At 51.8% G+C, this 25,225-nt stretch overlaps 1 protein-coding gene across 1 annotated transcript; it reads right to left on the bottom strand.

Annotated features, from left to right (window-relative positions):
• Positions 1-9,085: 9,085 nt before the first annotated feature.
• On the bottom strand, positions 9,086-23,453 carry BPIFB3 (BPI fold containing family B member 3). The gene is made up of 15 exons (XM_065919754.1): positions 23,342-23,453; positions 22,462-22,618; positions 21,929-22,033; positions 21,355-21,495; positions 19,578-19,641; positions 17,468-17,528; positions 16,607-16,698; positions 16,302-16,481; positions 15,284-15,337; positions 13,928-14,098; positions 12,914-12,981; positions 11,462-11,504; positions 10,607-10,670; positions 9,925-10,001; positions 9,086-9,115 (listed from the first exon to the last, which is right to left on the bottom strand). Exons 1-15 carry the CDS (start codon positions 23,451-23,453, stop codon positions 9,086-9,088), a joined length of 1,419 nt encoding a protein of 472 aa, XP_065775826.1.
• Positions 23,454-25,225: the final 1,772 nt, after the last annotated feature.

Raw genomic sequence — 25,225 nt, 5'->3', positions numbered from 1 at the left:
CAACCCATCAAAAGTCACATCAAGACCTTGAGGCCCAGAAACAGGGGAAACCACCCAAGGGCATAGAACAGAGCAGGTTCAGAGTTCCTGAAACCACCTTCTGAGTTTGTCAAATTGCAGTGACTCTGGAGATACCATTAACCAAACTGTCCCATAACATAGATGTTTTATTAATATCTCCCCAGATGAAAATTTATAAATGGAGCTTCAGGAATAGAGAAAAAATACTCTGAGTATTGGGGATTCCAATCAAAATAGCAAATTAGTAGAGGGCAGACTCTGGGGAAATTTCTCCAGAGATTTCTAGAGAAATCTACTCATCTGTTCACTCAACCACTAACCCATCCATCCTTCCATTCACTCATCCATCCATCCATTCACCCACTCATTAACCATCCATTCCCCCTCTTATGCATCCATCCATCCATCTATCCATCCTTCTTCCCATCTATCCATCATTTATCCATGACCCAACCAAGCAGCAAGCTGATCTTATATCCATCCACCTATCCGTTCTTCCTTCCTTCCTTTCATACATCCATCATCCATACATCTTTCCATCAGTCCATCCACTTGTCAATACATTCACCAAGCCACACTTGCATGCATCCAGCCAGCTAGCAAATACCCCTTCCCATCTCTTTGAAGGAGACTGTTCCATCATCATGTCATTAAGATTAAGGGCCCCAGATCAGACCTCTCTGGATTCTAATGCTTAGAAGAGAGATTTGACCTTTTGAATTACAGCTTCCTAGTCACCATCATGGCTTCCCAGGTGGCACCAGGGGTAAAGAATCCACCTGCCAATGCAGTATATATAAGAGATGTGGGTTCAATCCATGGGCTGGGAAGATCCCCTGGAGGAGGGCATGGCAACCCACTCCAGTATTCTTGCCTGGAGAATCCCATGGACAGAGGAGCCTGGTGGGCTACAGTCCATAGCGTCACAAAGAGACAACTAAAGTGACTTAGCACGCACATACATGCAGTCATCAATACTTCATATGTGGTACATAGCAGACACTCAACAAACAGTAGCTATTTTGGGGGGACTATTATTTCACATCCCTAAGAAGTGGATGTGAAGTATTATGAGATTGGGGGGGGGGTGAAGCATGCATTTGGGGATGAGCAGATCAACCCCTAGGAAATTTTATTTTGCTGCCTTCATGTCTAATAAACTTCTCTTACTCCACCAAACCAGTCTACCCATTCGCCAGCCTCAGAGAATCAAAACAGAACATGGTTCCTTCCAGGCAAAACTATGAAATTGTTGGCCTCAACCCCCTCCACATATGCACCTCTTCCCTTTCTCCTGCCCTCTACATCCCCTGAAGTTCACACAGCCCCTACATTGTTTCCCTGCTCTTCTAGGAAGAATTTCAGGGGAACTCATTCATACAAGAATATTACGGTCTAATATATTCAAGAGTTTTTTCCCCCTGGCTTCCTCACCTCATCCTAACCCCGCTGCCCAGAGAATTCTCTGTTCAAAGAGAGATCACAACCTTCAGTTAAAAAGATGGGCATCCCATCAGCAGACGAATGGACAAGGTAGCTGTGGTACATATACACCATGGAATATTACTCAGCCATTAAAAAGAATTCATTTGAATCAGTTCTAATGAGATGGATGAAACTGGAGCCCATTATACAGAGTGAAGTAAGCCAGAAAGATAAAGACCAATACAGCATACTAACGCATATATATGGAATTTAGAAAGATGGTAACAATAACGCAATATGCAAAACAGAAAAAGAGACACAGATGTACAGAACAGAATTTTGGACTCTGTGGGAGAAGGCGAGGGTGGGATGTTTCGAGAGAACAGTATCGAAACATGTGTATTATCTAGGGTGAAACAGATCACCAGCCCAGGCTGGATGCATGAGATAAGTGCTCGGGCCTAGTGCACTGGGAAGACCCAGAAGAATCGGGTGGAGAGGGAGGTGGGAGAGGGGATCTGGATGGGGAATACCTGTGAATCCATGGCTGATTCATGTCAATGTATGACAAAAACCGCTACAATATTGTAAAGTAATTAGCCTCCAACTAATAAAAATAAATGAAAAAAAAGTCAATGTATGGCAAAACCAATACAATGTTGTAAAGTAAAAAAAATAAAATAAAAATTTATAAAAAAAGAGAAAATGGAAAAAAAAATAAATAAAAGTCTATTGTATCTGGAAAAAAAAACAACAACCCAATAAACATTTACTATGATTTAAAAAAAAAAAAAAAAAGATGGGCATCAAAGGAGGGGTTTCTGGCATCAGCAAGCAGCTAACGAGTCTCAGGGAGGTAGCAAAGGTCCCAGGTACCCAACCCCAACATTCCTGGGGAAGATAAGTGCAGCTCTGCTCACCCACGTCATTCAAGGGACTCAGGCCCTTCTGTTGATCCCTGAGAGGTCTCCTGACTATGCCCATGTTGCAGACAAGATCACTGAGGTTCAGAAAAGGGTTACCCAGGCAGGTCTCCAGTCTGGGACACACCTCATTGCCTCCCCAGACCTCAGGCTCCCCCTGCCCAGACTCTGAAGAGGGAGGGGGCACCTCCTTACCCCCCAGGAGGTCGCTGCAGCTCAATCTTGAGAGGTCCCATTCACCGGGCCCTCTGCTTTGGCTGAATCTGGTCGCAGGCTGGCCTTATATAGCAGCAGGAGTCTGATCCCTGACCCAGGGAGGGAAACACCATGTAATTATGAGAGATCGGAATCTAGATTTGCTCCTCACATTGGGCACTAAGACTCAAAACCACAAGGGTTTGCGGTTTGTGGCTAATTCTGAGAACTTGTTCAGCCCCGGATGGTGTCACATGAGCTGGGGCTTATCAGCCCCTGGTCTGGGCACATTATTGGAGACCCTAGCTAGGACCCCAGATGGGGGAAGTGGAAGCACCCCCAGAAGCACCTAGTTTTCAGCACAAAAGCAAGCACTGCCCACTCCAGCTGGCCAGGGCAGACAACTGTGCCCAGACTCAGTATCAAGCTGACCCTGGTCCAGTGTCACTCAACCCAGAACTCACTGTGTGACCCTGGGTCAGCCACTCCCCTGTTCCCTGCCTCTCATCACATATTTCCTTCTGTAAAGTGGGTAGAATACCTATCTCACAGGACTGATTTGAGGATTCGGGGAGATGAACTTGGACCTGACTCTTCAAACTTGGGGCAAGTGTGAAGAGAACAAGCAGACTGGCTTCTGTTGATCTGCAGATGTTTTTCTCCCAATATTTCATTATGAAATGTCCACACATCCAGTGAAGTTGAAAAAGTTATACAGTGAGCACCCATACACTTGTCATATTCCACCCACCAGCTACATCGACCATCAGTATTTTCTTACGTTTACTTTCAGTTCAGTTCAGTCGCTCAGTCGTGTCTGACTCTTTGCGACCCCACGAATTGCAGCACACCAGGCCTCCCTGTCCATCACCAACTCCCAGAGTTTACTCAGATTCATGTCCATTGAGTCGGTGATGCCATTCAGCCATCTCAACCTGTGTTGTCCCCTTCTCCTCCTGCCCCCAATCCCTCCCAGCATTAGGGTCTTTTCCAATGAGTCAACTCTTCGCATGAGGTGGCCAAAGTATTGGAGTTTCAGTGTATCTATTCATCCATTAATCCAGCTTAAAAAAAAAAAATGTATTTCAGGGATTTCTCTGGTGGTCCAGCGGCCAAGACTCTGCACTCCCAATACAGGGGCCCCGGGTTCGATCCCTGGTCAGGGAACTAGATCCCACATGCGGCAGCTAAGAGTTTGCATGGCACAACTAAAGATCCCGCATGCCGTGTCTAAAGATCCTGCATGCCACAACTAAGACCTGGTGCAGCCAAATAAGTAAAAATAAATAAATGTTTTTAAAATGTATTTTAAAGAAAGTTGCAGTTAACAATATATTTCCCTCTAAACACTTTAACATGCATGCCATAATGATCTTCTTCTTTAGATGTAAAATTTACATACAGTGAAATTCATAAATATTAAGTGTTTATTTAAATAGTGACAATGTTATACAGTATGTAGCTTGCACCCCTATCTTGACATATTTTCATCACTCCAGAATTTTCCTTCCTGTTCCTTCTCAGTCAGCGCCTGCTCCCACCCCTTAGAGGCAGCCACTGCCCCCTCCAAGACCTGCTAGAACACAGACCAGACCTCTTCCTTGGCGCTGAAGGTGGATCTGCCTTCCACACCAAATGGTGCCCATTCCTCTCACTACCACCACCCCCAGCCTCCCTGTTTCCCAGCCTCTGCACGTGCCCTCTCTGCCAAAGAACACCCTTCCCCAGATTCTGTTAGTCACACCAGTGCAGAAATGCCAGCCGCTCTAGAACGTTGTGACAACCCCCAACTCAGATGCTGCCTCTGGACGCCCAAGGCCCTCTGCCGCCCCACTGAGACGGCCTTGCTCTGGGCAAACCAGGCCTGTGCCCCACTCCCAGCCCAGCAGGCACAGACGCCAGTGCAGCAAATGAATGAATGCATGAACGAATGCTCTCAATCACTGCACACAACCTGGGGAGTAATTTGAGTCCTCCTTGCTTCCCACCCTTAACCCAGGCCTAGGCCCTACCTTCATGTTTATTTTTTTTTACTTTTTGGCCATACCCCACAGCACATGGGGTCTTAGTTGTCTGACCAGGGATCAAACCCATGCCCCCTGCATTCAAAGTGTAGAGTCTTAACCACTGAACCACCAGGGAAGACCCCCTACCTCCATGCTTAATTGATGACACCTCCTCCTTCCCCATGAAGCCCATCTGAGAAGCTCTCTTGGGCGAGGGGGCATTTCTCTCCCCCACTGAGGCCTGCTCTCAAGACAGGCTGAGCATAACAAGTGTTCCCCTGAACTCTGCAGGGAGATGCTTCCTGCCTGCCATCTGAGGGCTGTGGGGACTCTGAAGGCAGGCATGGGTGATGTCAAGTCCTGCCAACCTCACCAGTGTCACTACTAGACCCTGGGCCAGTGCCTCTCTGGGACTGTTTCCTCATCTGTGGCGGGTGCTTCAGTGGAAAACAGACTGGAGCCAGAGGCGCAGTTTGAATTCTGCTGCCAGTTTTCTCCAAGCCTGTTTCTTTGGTGTCAAGATGGTGACCAGAATGACTTGGCCTCAAAAGGATGTCGTAAAGGTCAGTGATCTAATCATGCAAAGTGGTGAGAACAAGGCCCAGCACCCAGTAGGTGCTCAGTAGGCGGTATTTTTATTCTCATCATCCTGGGTCCCTGCTGGCACCACAAGGCAGCAAGTTGGTAAAACCCACAAGGGGTGTGAGTGGGTGCCTGAACCCAGGCCCTGGACCAACTGATCACCTGTAAGGGCTAGGAGGGTTCCAGGGCAGGGACCCCAAGAACCACACACGCCTGTGTTCCCACATCCCACTTGCCCTCTCAGCTCTGGACAATCCCTTCTTCTCTGGGTCCTCAGTTTGGCCATCTGAGAAATGGACAGAATATCGCACTTTTCCAGCAGGGTTTCCAGAATTGCAGAGGAAATGTCTGAAACATGCCTGGAGCTTTGTGGGGCAAAGAAGGCAACCGCGCCTTTCTCCACCTGCCCTTCCCTCCCACCAGAGAGCAGGGAGCAACGCCTACTGTAAACTGTAGAGGGCGGTGCACACATGAAGTTAAGTGCTGTCCTCAGCCCCAAGACCAGCCAGGTCCTGGTGGCCATGAGGCCAGCCTGCCCCCTGGGGCCCCGAGAGGATTAGTGTAGCTCTGGCGCCGAGGAGATCACCTGGGCTTAGCAGCCAAAGGGCACCTTTGTCTGGAGCTGGTGGGACCAGGCCCTGGGAGGTGACTCATCCAGAAGGTGATTCAGCCTGCAGGGGGCCTTGTGGGGGCTTCATGAAGTGTGGAGTTGGGACCAGGAAACAGACCCAGCCTCACTACCAATCCCTCCAACTCAACCCTTGTCCCCATCATGAACTGTCAATTCACTGCTGACCTAGGGACTTCCTGCACGGCTGGCTGGTTTCATTGCCCACCCTAAATGTGGCAGCTCAGAACCTGGGCTCTGGAGGCAGGGGCCTGGGTTCAAGTGCTGACCCTCATCACTTCCTAGCTGTGTGGCCTTGGGCAAGTCTCTTAACTTCTCTGGGTCTCAGTTTCCTCACCTCTAGAGTGAACGTAAAAACAGTTCTGAGAAAGCAGGGTTGATTCAAGGAGATGATGACAAAAGTATTACAAGTCCTTAGGACAGTGACTGGCACTTAGGAAGCATACAATAAACACAGAAAGTATTGTTTTTATAGCATAGTCATGAAAAGCCCAGGCTTCGGATTAAGGGGAAGAAGGATCTGGTTCAAACCCTGGCTTTGCCACTTAGGAGCTGTCCGGTTCCATTTCTCTGAGCCTGTGTGCTCATCTTTAAAACAGGGTGATAATACCCACTGATTATGGTCTCTATGAAACCTAACTGGGCGAAGGGACATCAGCATCTGACGCAGAGGCTGGTATACGGTAAGCGCTCAGTAGAGGTTAGCAGCTCTCACTGCCACGCTGTGCAACACAGGACTCACCAGGGTGAGCAAGGACCCTCCCTCACCTTGACCTTGGGGAGCTCCTGGTCAAGAGGGAGAACAAGGTGAGGCAGGGACAATCCAGGGCGGCGAATACAATAACAGACCCCGTCTAGGGTCTGTGAGGCTGGAGGCACTCTTCTCTGTATTCTGGGAGGACTATCTCATTTCATCCTCAAACGACCTATGAGTGAGTCCTACAGACATGATTCCCATTTCACAGACGAGGAGCCCGAGGCACAGAACCATCTCTGCTCCCTCTTCATGCTCCAAGAGATCAGCTGAAGCCACAGGCAGCCTTGATGCCAAACCTGGGAGTCTGGATGGTTTTCTGCTGGCTGTGAGAACCCAGCCACGGAAAGTCTGTCAGCAGAGGTGAGAGATGGTCAGACGAGGTCAAGAAAGGGCTGAAAGAGGACAGAATGGAAGAGAGGAGAGTGTGAAGAATAGGACAGGCAGGTGCAGCCCCGTGAGAGAGGAGGAAGGTGTGCTGGGGTCTGGGTGAAGAGGCAGTAGCAGATGAAGGCAGGATGAGAAGGTAGAATAATGTGGCAGTAACATGAGCTAACGGGAACTGATGGGTAAGTCAACATCCTGAGTGCTGGTTAACCCTCAAAACCATACTAACCATCATCCCCAAGTTACAGATGAAGAAATTGAGAGTCAGGGAGATTCAATGACTTGCCCAAGGCCACATGGCAGCTGGGATGGGATGCGAACCTCTGCACGTGTGTGCTAAGTCACCTCAGTCGTGTCCGACTCTTTGCCACTCTGTGGACTGTAGCCCACCAGGCTCCTCATTCCATGGGATTCTCCAGGCAAGAACACTGGAGTGGGTTGACATGCCCTCCTCCAGGGGGTCTGCTTGACCCAGAGATAGAACCCATGTTTCTTATGTCTTCTCCATTTGCAGATGGGTTCTTTGCCACTAGCACCACCTGGGAAGCCCTGGGATTTGAACACAGGCAGCCAAAACTCAAGCTACTCATATAATCACTGTATTTTCCTGGATGGGAGTCAGGAGACACTGGAGGTGAGAAGGGAGTCAAACATAAATCCCACATGTCACTCAGCACTGGTTCTGGCAGGTAGTACATAACCAATAGCTGCAGGTGGGTGGAGGGAAGGTAAAGAGAAAAGGAGGGAACGGAGAGGAAGAAAGGGTAGAACAGTGGATGGATGGATGGATCAGAGGATGAACTGATGTGTGAATGGATGGGTGGGTAGATGGGTGGGTGGTAGGTGGATGGATGGGTGAATAGGTGGATAAATGGATAGATGGAAGGATGAATGGGTAGGTGAATGAATGGATGGATGGATGGCTAGATGGATGAGAGGATGGTCATTCCCATTGGTTCGTAAACCTCTAGATGAGTTCCAACTCTCCTCTGTTCCCCCCCTGCACCCCCAGATCCCCTAATCCAGTTCCCAAAACTTAATTGGCACTTTTTCACTCAAGTCCACCCATTTGTACCAACTTGGGGCCATTCTCCAGAACCAAGGAGGCCCATCTTGAGCAGCGGAGAGGAGTCCCAGGCAAGAGAGGCAGGATCCCCAGTTTCCCATCCCAGCTCTGCAACTGTGCAGCCTCGGGCCAGCCAGACTCCTCGCTGGCGTCAGTTTCCCCACCTGCACTCTGAGCATCCAGCGTAGCTTTGTCCTGAGGCCTGTCCTGAGGTGTGTCAATGGGAGGTGTGCAGCTATTAAGTGACCCCTCCAGGGCAACACCTTCCAGGAGTCTCACCCATCTCTGCTTCCTGGAGTACTGACTCCTTTAACCCCCGGAAAACGCTTACTCAGCCTTCAAAATTCAACTCAGAGGTCACTTCTGAGAAGCGTCCCAAAGTCAGAGAGACACAGACTCAGACAGACTCAGAGAAACAGAGTGAAGGATGGAGGCATTTAGAAAAACAGAGAGAGGACGGGAGTTCCCTGGTGGTCCAATGGATAAGACTCCATGCTCCCAATGCAGGGAGGGGGCATGAATTCAATCCCTGATCAGGGAATGAAGATTCCACATGCCACGCATGGCATGGCCAATAAAAAAAATAATAAGAAAAGAAAAATAGAGAGAAGGGAAGGAAGTGGGGAGGGGGACACAGGGAGCGCCACACAGAGGCGGACAAAGGCAAGACAAGACACAGAGGTTGCCAAAGTCAACCAGTTAAGTTTGGGACACGAAGCTACAATGACTAGGCCCCAAGTCCCCTCACCTGCCTGGAGCTGAGGAGGGCGCCAGAGGCAGAGGCCAAGGCAGCCCCAGTGTGACTGGAGAACAAACCAGCCAGGAGGTGCTGAGACGAGTCATTTATTGAAAGCTCAGGACTTGCCAAGGAGGCCCTAGATCTTTCTCCAAAGCAGAGTCTTGTGGCTAACCCTGCAGTCCCCACTCCAGACTGGGGGCAGAGCTGCAGGGCCGGAGCACCTGGGGGGCCCTGGGTGGATAAGGGACACTTGTACTGTCACAGACACGGGTTAGAGCCTGGGAGGGAAACTGAGGCAGGTGGGCAGGTGGGCAGGATTCTGGTGGTCAACACAGAGGGATGGCAGCCCTCTGTCAGCCTCAGGATGACACGGTCAGCACCACGGCGTTCTGCAAGGAGCAATGGCTCTAGGTTAGGTCCTCTGAGCCCTTGTGCCCAACACCCCGCTACACACCCCACCCCTCCAGCCACTCTGCGTCCCCCACCCCCAACACCCACCCCATGCCCTGGGGCGAGCACTGTACTGGGAACACAACCGGCACTTAGGAAGTGAATGAGCGAACAAATGAATGAACGAGGAATAAACGACCTTCAGTGTGGGAGAGGTCACTGATTTTAGAGACTTTAGTTCAAGAGTCATTTTTCCTGTGACTTTATTGTGTGACCTTGGACCAGAAACTGGGCCTCCTACAGCCTTGGTCCTTATCTGAGAAGTAGGTCCAGCATTCCCTGATCTGCCCACCTCCTAGAGCTGTTCCAAGACTCAAAGGCGTACTGGACTGAAAAGGATTGTGAGACCATGTCCAATCTCAGCAGGAAAAAATGTCCTAATCTATTAGATAAGGCTGCCACAGGCACAGCACAGGGGAGAAACAGAAAAAGTTCTTGCTACTCCTGGACCAGGGGAACTGTGATTCTGTGAGGAAACCTGAGATCCCATCCTACAGGCCAGTCCTGTGTCTGAATTCAACAAGAAAGATCTCTGTGACTGCTTGACAATATCTGCCTTGGGCAAGTAAGGAAAAGAGTGCTAGAATGTATGTCACATATTTGCCATTCCGAAGTTAGATAGTTTATAATCCCTGAGCAACGTAGAAAATGATGCAGCGACAGACCTTGTCAGAGGCAGAGCAGTCCCCTCTCCAGAGACAAGCTTTAGGCCCATCAAGGCTTACTCTCCCCACCATGGGAAACTCACCTCTATGATTGCCAGGGCCGCATTGGCAAAATTGACATTGAGGATCTTAGGCAGGGGGATCCCGACATCTAGGTTCACTGTGAAGAGGACATGGTTGAAAGCAAAGATATGTGAGGGGCTCAGGTGGGACCTGCTGACCCTATTCCACCACTTTGAGCTAGCCAATTCTCTTCTTGGAGATGCAGGTTCCCGTGAGACTCCTACTCATCCTACTAAACCCAAACAAAAAAGCCCCTTTTCTCTATTGTCTTAAGGGGTTCCCTCAGCAGAGCCTCCTTGAGGTTCTCTCAGTCTCCTGCACATTCTGGGTCATTTATATTCTATTCATTTGTTATACAACTATTTCCATCTGGATTGTGAGCCTGAAGACACGATGCATGTCAGATAGCTCTTGACGCCCAGAGTTGGGCATGATGTAGTAGCTATCCATATTGTTTGATTGGAAACAATCCTGGTTTCTTCATCTTAGAAAGGGGGATCAAGCCCTCTCCAACCTCAGTGTCTATTAAGAACAACAGAGAATGATCAAATCACTTTGCTGTACACTTGAAATTAACACAACATTATAAATTAACTATACTTCAATTTTTTAAAAGAAGAATAATAGAGAGAGTAGACGGATTTGTCAATCCTGAGTTCAGACACTCTGTGTGTCCAAGAAGACACTTAAGGCTGCGCTTACCATTGACCTTTGGCACATAAGCTAGCCGGACCACATTGCTGAGCCATTCTTCTAAACGGGACGCCTGCAACAGAGCATGCAGAGAGGCTTGAAGGGGTGGCTTTGCAGGGAGCAGTACCACCCTTCCCAGGGAGAAAAATCCAGAGGTCCAGCTGCCCCAGCCTTCCCACAAGCCTGACAACATAGCTCTTAGTAGGCACAGGAACTGCTGGGGTGGGCAGTCCAGCAGTGACCCCAAAGTGGACTCTGATTTAGGCAGGCTTCACTCTGGGCCCCATGAGCTTGGAAGGGTTGCTCTCCTGGAGGAAGGATCTGGGGCACCTGGTGGGGGCCTGTGTCTGAGAAAGAGAGAGGAAATAAGCTCAGCTCCAGTAACTTTGTGTGGTCTGACCTTAGATTCCTAGGAGCTGAGAAACACTTAGAATGATCTAGAATCTGAAACCGTCATGAAATTCTAGAACCTCGGGACTTTGTAAGAAGCAGGAAACTAAGGGCTCCATGAGTCTCTGAAATGTTAGAACTTTCTGAGTTCAGGGACCTTATTACTTGTGTGAAGTTCCAGAATTTTGAGCCCTTGTGAGGTTCTACACACTTGCAACTTTGTAAGGTTCCAAGACTTTGAAAGATCTTGAGATTCACTTTCCTAAGACAATGTCTGTTTGACAAGTGAGTGCACGTGTGTGCACGCACACATTAGAGACACACACCAGCCCGGATGTTTGTCCACTCTGTCTTTTTGGGGCAGAGCCCAGACTGGGGCTAGCTCAGTCATATGGCCTGACTCATCCTGCCTCCTTTCCACCCCACTTGTAGACCCTCACCACCACCAAACTGCCCAGCCTCCCAGGAACTTACATCAAAGGTGTGGGCAGAGGAGGACGCCAGCTTGACGCTGAGCCTGGCGGAGAGAAGAGAGATGTTGAGGGGCCCCAGCACCCACCATACCCCAGCCTGCCCCATCCCTAGCTCTCCAGGATCAGGAAACAGGGTTACAGGCCCAACTCTGCCTCCGTGCAGCCTTGACTCGGGGTCTCAGTTTTCCTACCTGTAAAATGGGCTTGGAGGGAGCTAACCTCCTTCTGAAATGTCATGACTGCCACCTCCAACTCCATGGCCCTGGAACCTTGATCTGACTCCCACTTGTTTGACTGACGCTTTCTGAGGAGTAGCCCTCCCACAGACTGAGCCCTAGATATAGGGTGCGCTGCACCCCACAGCTGCTCACTAACAGCAATAAACCACCAATGGACCACAGCTGGCCCAGACAAAGGTCCAGGGCCAGAGCCCGGACACACATCTCTTCTCCTGAAGAGCTGAGGCTTCAACAGCCACCAGGAGGAGGAGATGAACCCTGAAAGTGGGTGAGGTCTTTGTCAAGTTTAGAAAGGGAGGGGTGGTAGAGCCTTGCGGGCGGAGGAGGGGGATGGTGGGCGCAGTCGCAGCCTGAGGGGCCGGCAGGGATCGGGTGAGCACTGGGTGCCTATGGCACAGGGCAGTCAGATCTCAGAGTCCCCTGGGAGAATTCCTGCATCCAGGGGAGGGACGGAGAGGCCCCAGGCCCCAGGCCCCAGGCCAAGATGAGAGCGCTGGGCCTGGAGAACGGAGGCCTAGACAGAGGACTTGCTTCCAGGAACAATGCATTTTTAGAGCCTGGGCTTTGCAAACTGTAAAGTGCAGTGCATGCGTAAGGAAGGATTGCCATCAACCTCACCATCTCGGTTATTATGATTATCATGAGGCCTCGTTACCAGAGGCGGGGAGAAACTAGAGAAATAGCTAGTCCACATGAATAACAAAGCATCTGACCACATTCAAGGACAGGTATCTCCATGGCCTGCCTCTAGGGCTGATAACTAGAAGTCTGGACTCCACCTCAGCAGCAGGTTTATCTCCAGGGCCAGGTTTTGAGCAGGTGCAGTGGAAGATGCCCACTCTGGAGCATATTCTCTGAGCCCTAGTTGCCTCATCTGTAAAATGGGCTAAGACCACCCCTTCCCAGCAGGTTCCAGAGGCAAGGAAGACACTGGCAAAACAAACACCTGCAATTCAGTTGCTTCTCAGTAAATAATGGGGTTTTTGCTAGTCCCTAATTCTTTTTTTTTTTTAAGTCCTTATTGAATTTGTTACAACATTGCTTCTGTTTTACATTCTGGTTTTTTGGGCCGTGAGGCATGTGGGATCTTAGTGACTCAAACAGGGATCGAACCCACATCCCCTGCATTGGAAGGTGAAGTCTTAATCACTAGACCACTAGTGAAGTCCCCCTAATTCTTATTCATAAAGACAACACCCAGGATCCCATGTTACCGTTCCAGGGATAGTGAAATGTGCAGCTTGGTAGCCGAGGGAGCCAGCTGGGCATTTAAAGTCATCACCTGCATAAGAAGAGCAGGCCGAGATTATGCCAAATTCGGCAAAAGGAGTTTGAAGACAGGTCTGCCTTGGCCAACAGGTGACTTTCCAACATTCATTTCCTCCACTACCCCTTGCTGAGGCCCTACTGTGTGTTCGTGTCCATGCTGGGCTACAAAGAGGTCACTTGAAGGCTCTGGTGCTCAGGAACCGGGGTACTGAGGGCTATCAGTGTTGTATGCAAAGGAGTCCTGGGGCGGCAGGCGCTTGGACAGACCCTCAATCCTGCCTGCAATGGGCGAGGGAAGGCATCGCCCACGAGGTGACCCCTATGCTGAATCCTGGAAGATAAGGAGTTAGCCAAAGGAAGGGGAGAAATGTGGTGGTCCCTGCACAAACAAGGGCAAGGTGGGGGAACCTGGCAGCCCTGAGTAACTGGCTTAGGGCGCAAGGCTGGAAAAAGCAGAAGAGTGAGGCCGGGGGTGGGGGACGGGGCAAGGAATGGTGTCTGGCTATGTGGGGCCAGGGCAGAGAGCGAGCAGGGTAGGCACTGCCTCTGCCCAGATGTATGGTTGGGGAGACTAGCAGAGGTGGGGTGGAGGGGAGCAGACTGGAGGTGGGGGGCCAGGGGGAGCTGGAGGGTCATCCAAGAGATATCTGAGCACAGGGAGGCTAGGCTGCTGCTACTGCTGCTGCTAAGTCGCTTCAATCGTGTCCGTCTCTGTGCGACCCCAGGGCGATGCCTTCCCTCGCCCATAGATGGCGGGGACAATTCCTGAGGTCCTCAGGAAGCACCTGGGACACATGTGTGATGAGGAAGCAGGCGGGAGTCTGAACGCTCAGGTGGTAACAGTGGGGGAGGGCTTCCTGTACTGTGTCCCTTGGGGCCCCCCCACCCCAAGATCCGCAGCCTGGAGTGGGTCCCCTACTCAGAACCCCACTGCCGGCTCCCACCCCTCAGCCACTCACCCCATTCAGCTGAAATAAGGCTTCATGGGCCCCTTTAGGAAGGTAGGACAGCACATGGATGGTAGCTGGGATGGAGACCGTGGCCTTGTGATTCTGAAGCGTGACCGTGGGCGCTTTCTTCACCCGCAAGGAGAGCAGGAGCTGCTGGCCTGGGGGCAGCTTCCGCAGGGCCTGGAGAGAAGCAAGGGCAGAGCAGGGGCATGGGGGCATCTTAGATGCCTCACTAATAGAATCGGTCGGTCAGTCAATCAACAAACACTCATTGAGCACCTAGTGGGTACCGGTATTGAGCTGGGAGCTGTGGTAACAGCCTGAACCAGACAGATCTGGGCTCAGCCCCCTTGAGGCTGACATTACAGAACAGCCCAATCAGAGTCAAAATCGCCGCTAGGACACACTTTATTACACAATGTAAAAAAAGAAAAGAAAACAAAAAATCTTCTTATGCCCATAGTCCCTGCATGATCCATCCTCTGCCCTCCTATCTAGCCTCCCACCACTGGCTCCTATTCTCTTCTCTCTTGGACTCAGTGACCACTTTGTTGTTCCTCCAAGCAGCCAGGCTCCTACCTCAGAACCTTTGCACTTGCTGTTCCCTCTGCTAGAAATGTCTTCTCCAGACACCTGCATGGTTCCCTCCCTCCCCTCTTCAGCCTTCAGCTCACACGTCCCCTCCTCGGTGAGGCCTTTTGCAGGGTACCCTCCACCTTCTGACATTGTATATATTCTAGTTATTTATTTGTTCAATGTCTGTCCCTCCCATCACAATGGCAGCACCTGGAACACAAAGACTTTTACCTACTTTTCACTGTCTGCCCCTTCCACATGCCCAACACCTAGCACAGGGCTGGTACATCACTCAGATTCCCACAGCTGGAAAGAAGCTGTTCAGCCCCAGTTGGAGGAATGGAAGAACAGAGGGCCAGGCCCTGTGGTCATGTACTGACTGATGCCCACTAGTCAAATCTCCCTGAATCTTCTCTTTTCTCTTCCTTCTCCAAGGTCACTGCCCTGAGTCTTCTCTCTGGGGACAAGAACGCTGAGACTAAGACGAAGTAAGACAGTTGGAGGGAGGGGGGCTAGGGTCATTTGGAAAGAAACTCCTGTCCTCTGCTTGACAGAGGAGCAACAGCCTGGGGACAAATGCCCAGTTGACTTCTGGTGAAGTTAAACCCTGGTCCTTTCCTCTCTAAGCAAAATCTACTATCAGGAAAGGATATGGTGTTAGTCAATCACACTTTAGTGTGAATTTGAACTCAACATTCAGTTGCCTGTAGAGCTGTATTGAGAAAGATTCTGGAGTCCATTCAGGGTCATGAGGAAAGACCTAATAAAGTCCAAGAGAGGGTCACTCACCTCAGGGACCAAAGTTGCCAGGTCTGTAGTTGTCAGTGGGACATTGCTGGGAACCTGGACCAGAGACCAAATGGGATGGGGGATAAACACAGAGCCGAGATAGAGATCCCTCAGCACAAAGTAGCTTCCTCCCACCCAACTACATACATGCATCTCCACAGGCACTCATGCTCCTTCTAGCAACCAATGATGAGTGCTTACTACATGCCACACACATGCTAAGGGCTTTCTGAGCCTTCACCCATTCCACTTTTATAACCACTCCAGGAAGTGGGTGCTATGATTACTCCCATTTTACAGATGAAAAACCTGAGGTTCCTGTCCAGGCTCATAAGTTGGTAAATGGTAGCACCAGACTTTGACCTGGGCAGGCTAATTCTAGAACTTTTAAACTGCCCTACCAATTTGAAGGCTCAGGAATCTGACCCCACATATTTTTGCTTTTTACCCCAAAACATTCTCAAATACTATAAACTTGTTTCCATCATTTACAAATCAGAACATTTCACATAAATTTGCAGTTTCTAACTTTAGGACCCCACATCCCAGGTGACCGTGCCTCTGTACCTCTTTAACACTGTGTTTGGGCTCTATATACCTTTGGTATAGTCCAACCCAAGTTTTCTTCTCTTCAACTCAAATACGCTCTTGAGAGAGTAGTGGGAATGTTAGCCATTCACACTTTAGTAAAAATTGAGCATTGACTCTACAAGAGCTCATCTGGTGCAGGGATAGAAAACTGGCTACATTTCACATGCCAGTTTTGACCAATTCCAAGTAACTTCCTGAGCGTCATGTTGAGAAGGACTCAGAAGTCCTATTCAGGTTTAGCCAAGTAGAGGCCATTATCAATTAGCAATGTCTGCCACAAGGACAAGCATGGACATGTACCTGCTATAAACCTGTCCAAGTCTCTCTGATTATAAGAAGGAGGCTCATCAGGGCTGAAGAGTGACAAGGTTCAGCTAGGTGACAGCCAACATCACTAAGACCCAGCAGGGCAGGTTGCCACACTTACCAGCTCAGGGGTGATGTCCAGGTCAAGGGCACCACTTGTCTGCAGGAGCCCAAACATGGTGTTAAAGAGGAACAGAGGCACGGTCACCTGGGATGTGTGGTCCTCCTTGGGCGGCACCTTGATGGGGTGGCGGGGCTTGGGGAAGTCGACGATGTCACCAGCTACGCTCTTCACGATGGGCTGCAGAGGTGACAGCAGATCTCAGGGCAGCTCACTCCCCTGGCTCTGACTCAGCATCCCCTTCCTGGCCTCCACTGGGACCTCACCCACCCCCAGTGGTGGGCAGGGCCTTGGCGGGCACTTACGTTGACGTCCAGCTCTATGTACTGGTTGGAGATGAGAGGCAGTGTGGCTAGAGTGAATTCCACGGACCCAAGAGCCCCGAGGGGCACCAGGCCTGGATGAGGAGGGGAGGAAGGAGAAAGGCCCCATGAGCCCAGGCCCTACCTCTGTTTATTGAGTGCCTGCTGAATGCCTAGCACTCTAATGAGTATTCACCTAGGCACTACTGTCATCCCCACTTTACAGATATGGAAACTGAGGCTTTAACAGAGGAAGTCACTAGCCCCAAGCCACACAAGCCACAGAGTAGCAAAGTCAAGTTTCCTGTTTTCCAGAGCTGCTGCCACTAACCACGTCATTGCTCTGCCTCTCTCATATAATACCACAATCAGAGTTACATCTGCCCCCAGGTTTTCTATCCTAATCCTAGTTAAGAATTTTTATACTTTTTTCAAGGCCCATTTGTGAATACAAAAGGCATCCATGTCTCCATAAGGCTCAGAGAGGCTGGGGGCCACCGTGGCTGAGGGGCCCTAGGTTCCTTATAAGCTCCGGACCTCGGTCATCTTGTCTGTCCAGATAATAATAACATCTGCCTCACACTTCTGACAGTGCCAGACATCCCACCGGTGCTCAGAGAGTGGCTTTAAGCCCCGACAGATGGAAACCTGGAAGGTTCCGCGTCTCCTCACCCCGGTGAACCGGCCTCAGCCCAGAACTCCACCACGAGGCCTCCTCATCATGGCGGCCTCGTCAGTCTGAGGAAGACGTGAAAGGTCCCAGAATTCTGCCCCATCCTCTTCCCTGGTACCCCACCCGTTGGGATAATGGGGTGGAGAGGCAAGATCAGGTACAGAGGAGGAGCAGGGCAGACCCCAACTTACCCAGCACGGCCCCCAGGAGCTCATTCACCACGCCCAGCACACTGTCCACCACGGGGCACAGCTGTGTCCAGAGGAGACAGGAGTTAACAGGAGCATAAGAGTGAGCCCCAGCCTGGTGCAGAGAATCTCCGCATTTTCTTTAAATTATTTGTTATGGGGTCCCAAGGACCGAGGCAGGGCAGACGATGGAGATGGATAGGGGGACACACAGGTGGGAGGCATGGATGGGTTGGAGCTTGAAGTGTCAGAGGGCAGAGAGGGTGGTGCAGAGGGCCAGTTACATGAATCCCCTCAGAACAACTTGGAGGATGATGGCGGGACCTGGGGACACATTCCAGAGGCTCGCTGGGGCGTGGGGACAAGGCCCTCCCCAGAGGAAACAAATGGCTATTTTCTCCAAGGTCTCAGGCCCCCCTGCCATCCAGGTGAATGCCCAGAGACCTACAATCCAGATCCCACAGAACGGCACCTCCTAACCTCCACCCAGAGTCAGGCCTGGCCCAGGGCATCCGCTATACACACCATCCTGGGTTTCCTGAAAAACCCCTGGGCTGCGACAACAGGGAGCAAGCAGTTTGGATTCCAGAATCCTATCACGGAATCTGAGTCCACCGCAGCAAGAACCCCAAAGGAGGCCCAGGCCAGCCCCTTCTCTCATTCAGCTCCATCATTCTACAGCTGGAGCCAGAGGAGAGAGATGACCTGTCCAAGGTCACAGCTGTTCTCAGAAAGACAAGAGAAGGCTGTCTTTTCATTTAAACTTGGAGTCCCTAACTCCAGGGCTTCTGGGGTCAGACACATCACAGAAAAGAGAGGAGACCAGAGGGGCTGTGATGGAAGGGGGTGAGCCGCCCCTTGGAGACCAGCTGTGTGCCGCCAGCAGGAAGGAGGTACGTGCAGCCAGGATGGCTGATAGCAAAAGAGAAGCCAGAAATCGGATTGCTGAGAGGAGCCTCCAGTATCTAAATGCCAGTCATTAACTCTTATTTTTAAAACTTCTTTGAGTCACATAAATCCTGTCTTGAAGCCAATTGTCCAGAGACCCCAGTTACTGGCTCTGACTTAAATGTAGCTTCAACACCCCTTGTTGAAATCGACTTGAGATGGGCCTGGGCCACTGGGAGCTTTCCTTCTCCCCCTGAGCTGCTTTTCTGATTGGATTGTTGAAGCCCAGGGCAGTTTTGTCAACATCAGTCTCCCATACCCTTGCTACCTCCACGGCTGTTCTTAACAAGGACTGACAAGAGAGGTCCAGCCAGGACTGGCAATCAGAAAGCCTGACTACTCTTTGCTGGCAGTGTGACCTCAGCAAGCCACTCCCCTCTCCATCCTTAACAAAATGGAGCTTTGGCCAGACCAGCTTAAGTGTGGTTCAAGGGACAGCAGGGGCAGGCAGGAGCATCCTGGGGCAGTTTCATCATATTCTGTTTAACGTTGCATGATGTCTTAATATATGGGCTTCCCTGGTGGCTCAGCAATAAAGAATCTGCTTGCAATGCAGGAGATGTGGGTTCGATCTCTGGGGCAGGAAGATCCCCTGGAGAAGGAAATGGCAACCCACTCCAGCATTCTTGCCTGGAAAATCCCATGGACATAGGAGCCTGGCAGGCTATAGTCCAGGGAATCACAAAGAGTTGGACCTGACTGAGCGACTGAGCGCGCGTGTGCACGTGCACACACACACACCTTAATATACATATATGTGGTCTCCTTAGTCATGTTTGCTAAGCACTGGGCTTTGTTTAAAATCACTGAGTGATCCAATTTTAATTCAAATCTACTTTAAAGGAAAATATAAAGTCAATAACAATTCAGGTGGCAAAGACAAAGCAGGGGGTAAGAAAGAGATTTGGATTGGAAAGCAGGTCACCGGAAGCTGTACATTTAGGGTTCAGAGGTCTGGGGACAGACTGTGCCAGCCCACCTACAGACTGGCAGGCGGCGCCTGGGAGGCCCATGGGCAGGCCAGGATGGGATTACCTGATGGGCGGAGAAGGAAAGACCAGCCTAATCCTGCCTGGCGCCCAGATTAACGCAAAGCCGGGGAGGAGGGGCACGGCCCAGGGGAGGGCGTGTGCCTGGTCTGTGGCTCTGTGGCCCCCACACTCACCAATTCTGGCAGCACCTTGAAGAGTGTTTGTTCCACGACCCCAAAGAGCGGTGCAGGCAGCAACCTGGGCAGAATGAGACGCGTGAAGGTGTGGCCACCACACAGGGACGGCGCCAACTCGGATGATGGGGCAGCGTGGGCACTGGGGGCTCAGGACATCACCCGTCTCCTCTCCTGGTGGGCTTGACTGGGACTTAGGGAGCTGGGTTTAAATCTTGGCTCTGCCTCACCATGGGGCCCAGAGGAGGATGTTCGTTTCCCCATCCATACAGTGCCTGCTTTAGAGAGAGCTGCTATCACTGAGATCAAATGGGAGCATACATGTGTCTAGCGCTCAATAAATGTCTGTTCCCTTCGTCTCCCCCAGTACGTATAGACAAGTGACATTTGGGTCAACAACAGCACCTGGCTTAGGGTGAGGGTTCAGTAAGTATCTGTTGAATGAATGAATGAATGTCTGAGGGGGTAGTCTGAGGATATGCATGGAGATGTACTTAGGTCTGTTTGAAGATGAGGGTGTCTAGTGGGAGGGTGACAACCACAGAACCACAACCACAGGACACCAGCACCCTCCTGAGCTCCACCCCCTCCAAGCCACCTCTAGCCCAGAGGAGCAGGATGGAGCCACTGGGATTTAAGGAGCCCAAGACCCTGCCTGGAAGCCCCTTATTAAGGCTCTTCTGCAGACAGAACCAGAGAAGGCAATGGCACCTCACTCCAGTACTCTTGCCTGGAAAATCCCATGGACGGAGGAGCCTGGTAGGCTGCAGTCCATGGGGTCGCTAAGAGTCAGACACGACTGAGTGACTTCACTTTCACTTTTCACTTTCATGTGTTGGAGAAGGAAAAGGCAACCCACTCCAGTGTTCTTGCCTGGAGAATCCCAGGGACAGAGGAGCCTGGTGGGCTGCCATCTATGGGGTCACACAGAGTCGGACACGACTGAAGCGACTTAGCAGCAGCAGCAGACAGAACCAACCCTGGTTCACCCTGTTCTTGGAAACTCACACAGAGCTGTCTGATCACCCATCACTGTGCAGGGGCCACCCAGCAAAGGTGGGGTGTGGGTGTGGGGTTTGGTCTGGAATGGAGAGACTAACAGGGGCTGACTCAAAGTTGGAAGGGGTAGGGGCGGACAGCAGGTGACAGTAGGGATAGGAGCAGAGCTGCAAGAAAGACTTGGACCTGAGTCCAGAGACCAGTTTATCTCCACACTTGCTGCAATGTAGGTGTGTGACCTTGGGCAAATCCCTAGCCCTCTTTGGGCTTCAGTTGCCCCATGGTGGAAGAGTCACTGTGACCTGAATGCCTGGAGTGAGGTGGATATAAAGATGCCAGAGACTTTGGGATCGTTAAATTTAGGTGCTCATTATACAGATAGGGACACGGAAGCCCAGACAAAGGACGGGGATCCCCTGGGGTCACACAGCAAGTCAGAGGCCGAGCTGGGTCTCTGACATGCTACAAGCAGAAACAATTCCCCACAGATGGAGGGACCCCCACTGGCCCTTGTTCTATCTGGAAGAAGGGAGGCAGGCTCTCCGGGGGCTGGAGAAGTGGGATGCTCAGTCGCGGGAGTTGCAAGCTGGGGGCTGGACCAGAGTCCTTGTCCGTGGTGGGCCTCAGTTTACAAGTCTGTGCAATGGGCTGATGCGGTGAGAGGGGCAGAGGCAGGGTGAACGCAAGCCCCGCCCAGCTGGCCAAGGAGACCCCGGGGAGTCCCATCAGGTCTGGACGCCTGGAGCCGCTCAACTAGGGCTCCAGCCTGCGGACTCACCCCGTGAGCAGGCTGATGTGTCCCAGGAGCGTGCTGCAGCGCTTGAGGATAAGGATGGGAGTACCCCGCGCGCTCACGCCCAGCGCCACCCGCGATGACACGTTCACCTCGGCGGCCAGCTGCAGAAGGCCCCCCAGGGGGCTGCGAGACCAGAAACTGGGGGCGTGACTAGGCGGCCAAGGCCCCACCCACCAGGGCCGCCTCAGCCGCGCCCATTCTGAGGCAGCTGACTAGGGATCTGATGGGCGGCGGATGGGGTAAACTTGCGAGGGGGTCTAGTCCCCGCCCCTTCTCTCCCCACCGCCTCCCTGCCCATTCGCACGCCCCTGCACCCCCTCCGTCACCCCCACCAGTGACCTCTCTCAGGGAGAGAGACGGAAGTCCCTGGACGTCCGTGGGGTGGAGATCCCTGGAGAGTGGGATCCAGGGAGGGAATAGGAAAGCAGGAGTCCCTTGGGAAGGAAGTAGGGTAGGAGGAAATAGGGCGTGAGGGGGTGAGCCTGCGGAGACGATAGGGTAGGGGGTCCCCAGTGGGGTGGGGAGCAGTAGGGTAGAGGCCCAGGGGCACACTCACCCGGAACCATGCAGGCCCACCTTGGTGTGCAGGTCCAGCTGCACCCCAAACCCTGGAAGCAGCTTCACAGACACCTTTGGCAGTGTGACTTCCTCCACCTTCAGCCTGCAGGGAGGACAGGGCCACTGACACACCCCCGCTCCAGTCCCTTAGTGCCTGGACCAACCCAGACCAGGCTGCTCAAGGCAGAGGTCTCTGGAGCAGACTCTTGAAGAGGAGGGAGGGAGCCATGGAGATAGTGGATTAGCCCAGAGAGATTGAGCAACTTGCCCCAGGTCACACAGTCATTGAAACTGACCCCAGAGCTGGAACTCTCAACCACAGGGACATGCTGCCTGACATTCAGTAGACCCCTTCTTTTCTGACTCAGTTTCTAGGACTCCCTGTCTAAGGCTCCCCATGACATTTCCACTGCCTTCCAACAAATTTAAAAAGTCAACCTCTTCTCTATTCCCTGAAGCAAAGACAAGACCAGGCTACATGTACAGCACACAGGAGGCAGGCAGTCACATGGCCACATTGTGAGGACTCACCCAGAAAGCTCCTCAACAACGCCAAAAACCCCTCCGTAGCCCAGCAGGCCACCTCCTCCAAGCAGGCCCCCAGAGCCCAGGAGGCCCTGGTTCACAGATGTGACTGTCCCCAGCACGTTCTGCAGAATGGGCCCGCCGACCAGCGAGTTCTGGATGGCTGCAAAGAGGGCAGGCAGGGGCGTGGGGGGTGGGGGGGGAAGGAAGGTTCATATTACAGATGAGGAAACTAGGGCCCAGAGAGGGGCAAAGTCACATAGCAAATCGGGTTTAGGGCCAACAGTAGGACGAGGGCTCCTGGACATTGGACCACCCGGTAGCATTGAAAGGGGGGAGCAAAAGTAAAGGAGGGAGCACCCAGCCACCAGAGCTCGAGCAAACAGGAGGAGGCAGCCCCTCCTGGGCACGACGGGCCTGACTCTACGTGGATTGTGAGAAGGGCAAGATGGAAGGGACCGTCTCGTGGAGGTTGGGACAGCCAGGGGAGCTTCCGGGAAGCATTTGCTCTTCACAGCCATAGTCATTCTGGGCCGTTGAGCCCCTGGAGCCCCAAATGCCTAATAGAGTTCCCCCACCACAGAAATGGGGGAGCAGAAACCCTGGCCCCTCCAGCACCCTCCCCTGGACCTCCTCAATCCTGCCCACCCCCATCCCTGAGGGAGACTCAAACCCTGCTTGCTCATCCAGTCCAGTTCCCCTCTCAGAAGAGAGTGAACTATCACCCACTGGAGCCTGCACACCAACCTTTAAACCCCTGAACTCTACACAGTTGGGAATCGAACCCTGTTCTCGTCTACCCCCTGAAGCATAAACATGTAAGTCTATCTATAAGACAGTTTACCCTGCAACTGGATCCTCACACCCTGCCCCACCTTGGGCTCACCTTTGCCAAGTTCATCCTTGTCGATCCGAGCAAGGGTGCCCACCGTCTCAAGCAGCCCCTGGCATGGAGTCACCAGACCCCAGAGGAGAAGCAGGGACCACACGTCCAACATTGTCCGCATCACACCTACTGAGAACGGGAGCAGGAACCTGGGGCCATCCTTGTGCCCAGGCCTTCTCCTCCTTGTGCCCCTTCACCAGCCAGGGGCCCTCCCACCCGCCTGGCACAGCTCAAGTCCAGCTTCACTCCCAGGAAAGCCCTCTCCCTCCAATTTGAGCAGCAGCTAACACATCTGAATTTAAAGTCTTAGTCGTCTGTGATCCCAGGGAGCCTGGACCTGGCTCAGAGACAGCCACAGAGGGCCTTCCTTTCCAGAACAGTAGGACAGGAGCTCTCTTTCCTGGACCACTTTCCCATTGGCTCAGGGGGCCATTTCAGAAGGTGTGGCTGATTGGAGACAGTCAGCAGATAGATTTAACAGTCCCGTTTCACTCCTGCCTCCCTTGCCTCTTGGACTGCAAGGAAATCAAACCAGTCAATCCTAAAGGAAATCAACCCTGAATATTCATTGGAAGGACTGTTACTGAAGCTCCAATGTTTTGGCCACTTGATGCGAACAGCTGACTCACTGGAAAAGACTGATGAAGGGAAAGAATGAGGGCAGGAGGAGAAGGGGGAGACAAGTGGTTGATGGCATCACTGACTCAATGAACATGAGTTTGAGTGAACTCCAGGAGATAGTGAAGGACAGAGGAGCCTGACATGCTGCAGTCCATGGAGTCACAAAGAGTCAGACACGATTTAGTGACTGAACAGTAACAGCAAACCCTGCCTCTATCCTGGACTGATGTTGGAAGGAACAAGATAGGCGGTGACAGCATAGCTAACGTTAGTTTCATAGGTTGGGATTTTTCTGTATGAAGTTCCATATCTGCCAACCCAATAACATACCCATCTATCCCCTTACATCACCCCTGCTTGAACTCTTCAGTGTTCCCCCACTGCCCTGGGTATAAAACCCAGGCTCCTACTGTTACCCACAAGGACCCTCCCTGCCTCTTTACCTTCTCTGTCTTAACCATGACAAGCTCCTTCCACCTCAGGGCCTTTGCACGTGCTATTCTTTCTGTTAGGGAGGTTCTTCCTCTGGACTGACTCCTCACCTTTCAGGTTCTGAATAAATGTCACCTACTTGGGGAGGCATCCCTTCTTTACTTTGTCTAAAGAAATCTGTCTGTCAGTAAACACCACCCAGAATATATACTTGAAGGCAGTTTGCGACCATGCATCGTGTTTGTGTTCTCATGTGCCATTTCTGTGAGTTCCCTGAGGGCAGGGACTGTTTCTAGGGTCTCTGTGCATGGTTGTATGTTGGAGCAGGTGCTGGCTGAGGGGGCAAGAGTAGATGGAAATCCAGCCCCACTGTACTCGCCAACTGTTTGCCTTGGCGCAGGCTCTGTCTCCCCAAGAAGACACATTTTCCTCTCGCACAGAGGTGCTTACAGGCTCTGTAGGGACCAACCACTAGCTCAGCAGAACTGGTCCCAAAGTGGCTCCCTGTAACCTCGACTCTCTCATAGAAGGAAATATTCCCACAACAGGAAACCAGTCAGGATCAGTGGTTCAGGCAAAAATGGGCACCTCTTGAGCCTAGGAAAATTTTGCCCTCAGCCCATGAATCCCTGCCTTTGCCCCCTCGCTGAGCCCCGTTTTCCCATCTGCAAAATGGACTTTTTCTCCCATTATCTTTTAGGTACCCGCAGTGTTCTCCTAGGGAGAATTCTTTCAGGACCCATTATGCAGATGCGACAGCAGGATGGTTACAGGGTCAAGAACCAGGGATCTGGATAAAGTTGTGGCTCCGCAGGCTGTCTTACCCTCTCC

This window comes from Muntiacus reevesi, chromosome 2, assembly GCF_963930625.1.
Source record: "Muntiacus reevesi chromosome 2, mMunRee1.1, whole genome shotgun sequence".
NCBI lineage: Eukaryota > Metazoa > Chordata > Mammalia > Artiodactyla > Cervidae > Muntiacus > Muntiacus reevesi.
The sequence above is the reverse complement of the archived record's forward strand: the minus strand, read 5'-3'. Positions and strand labels throughout refer to the sequence as shown.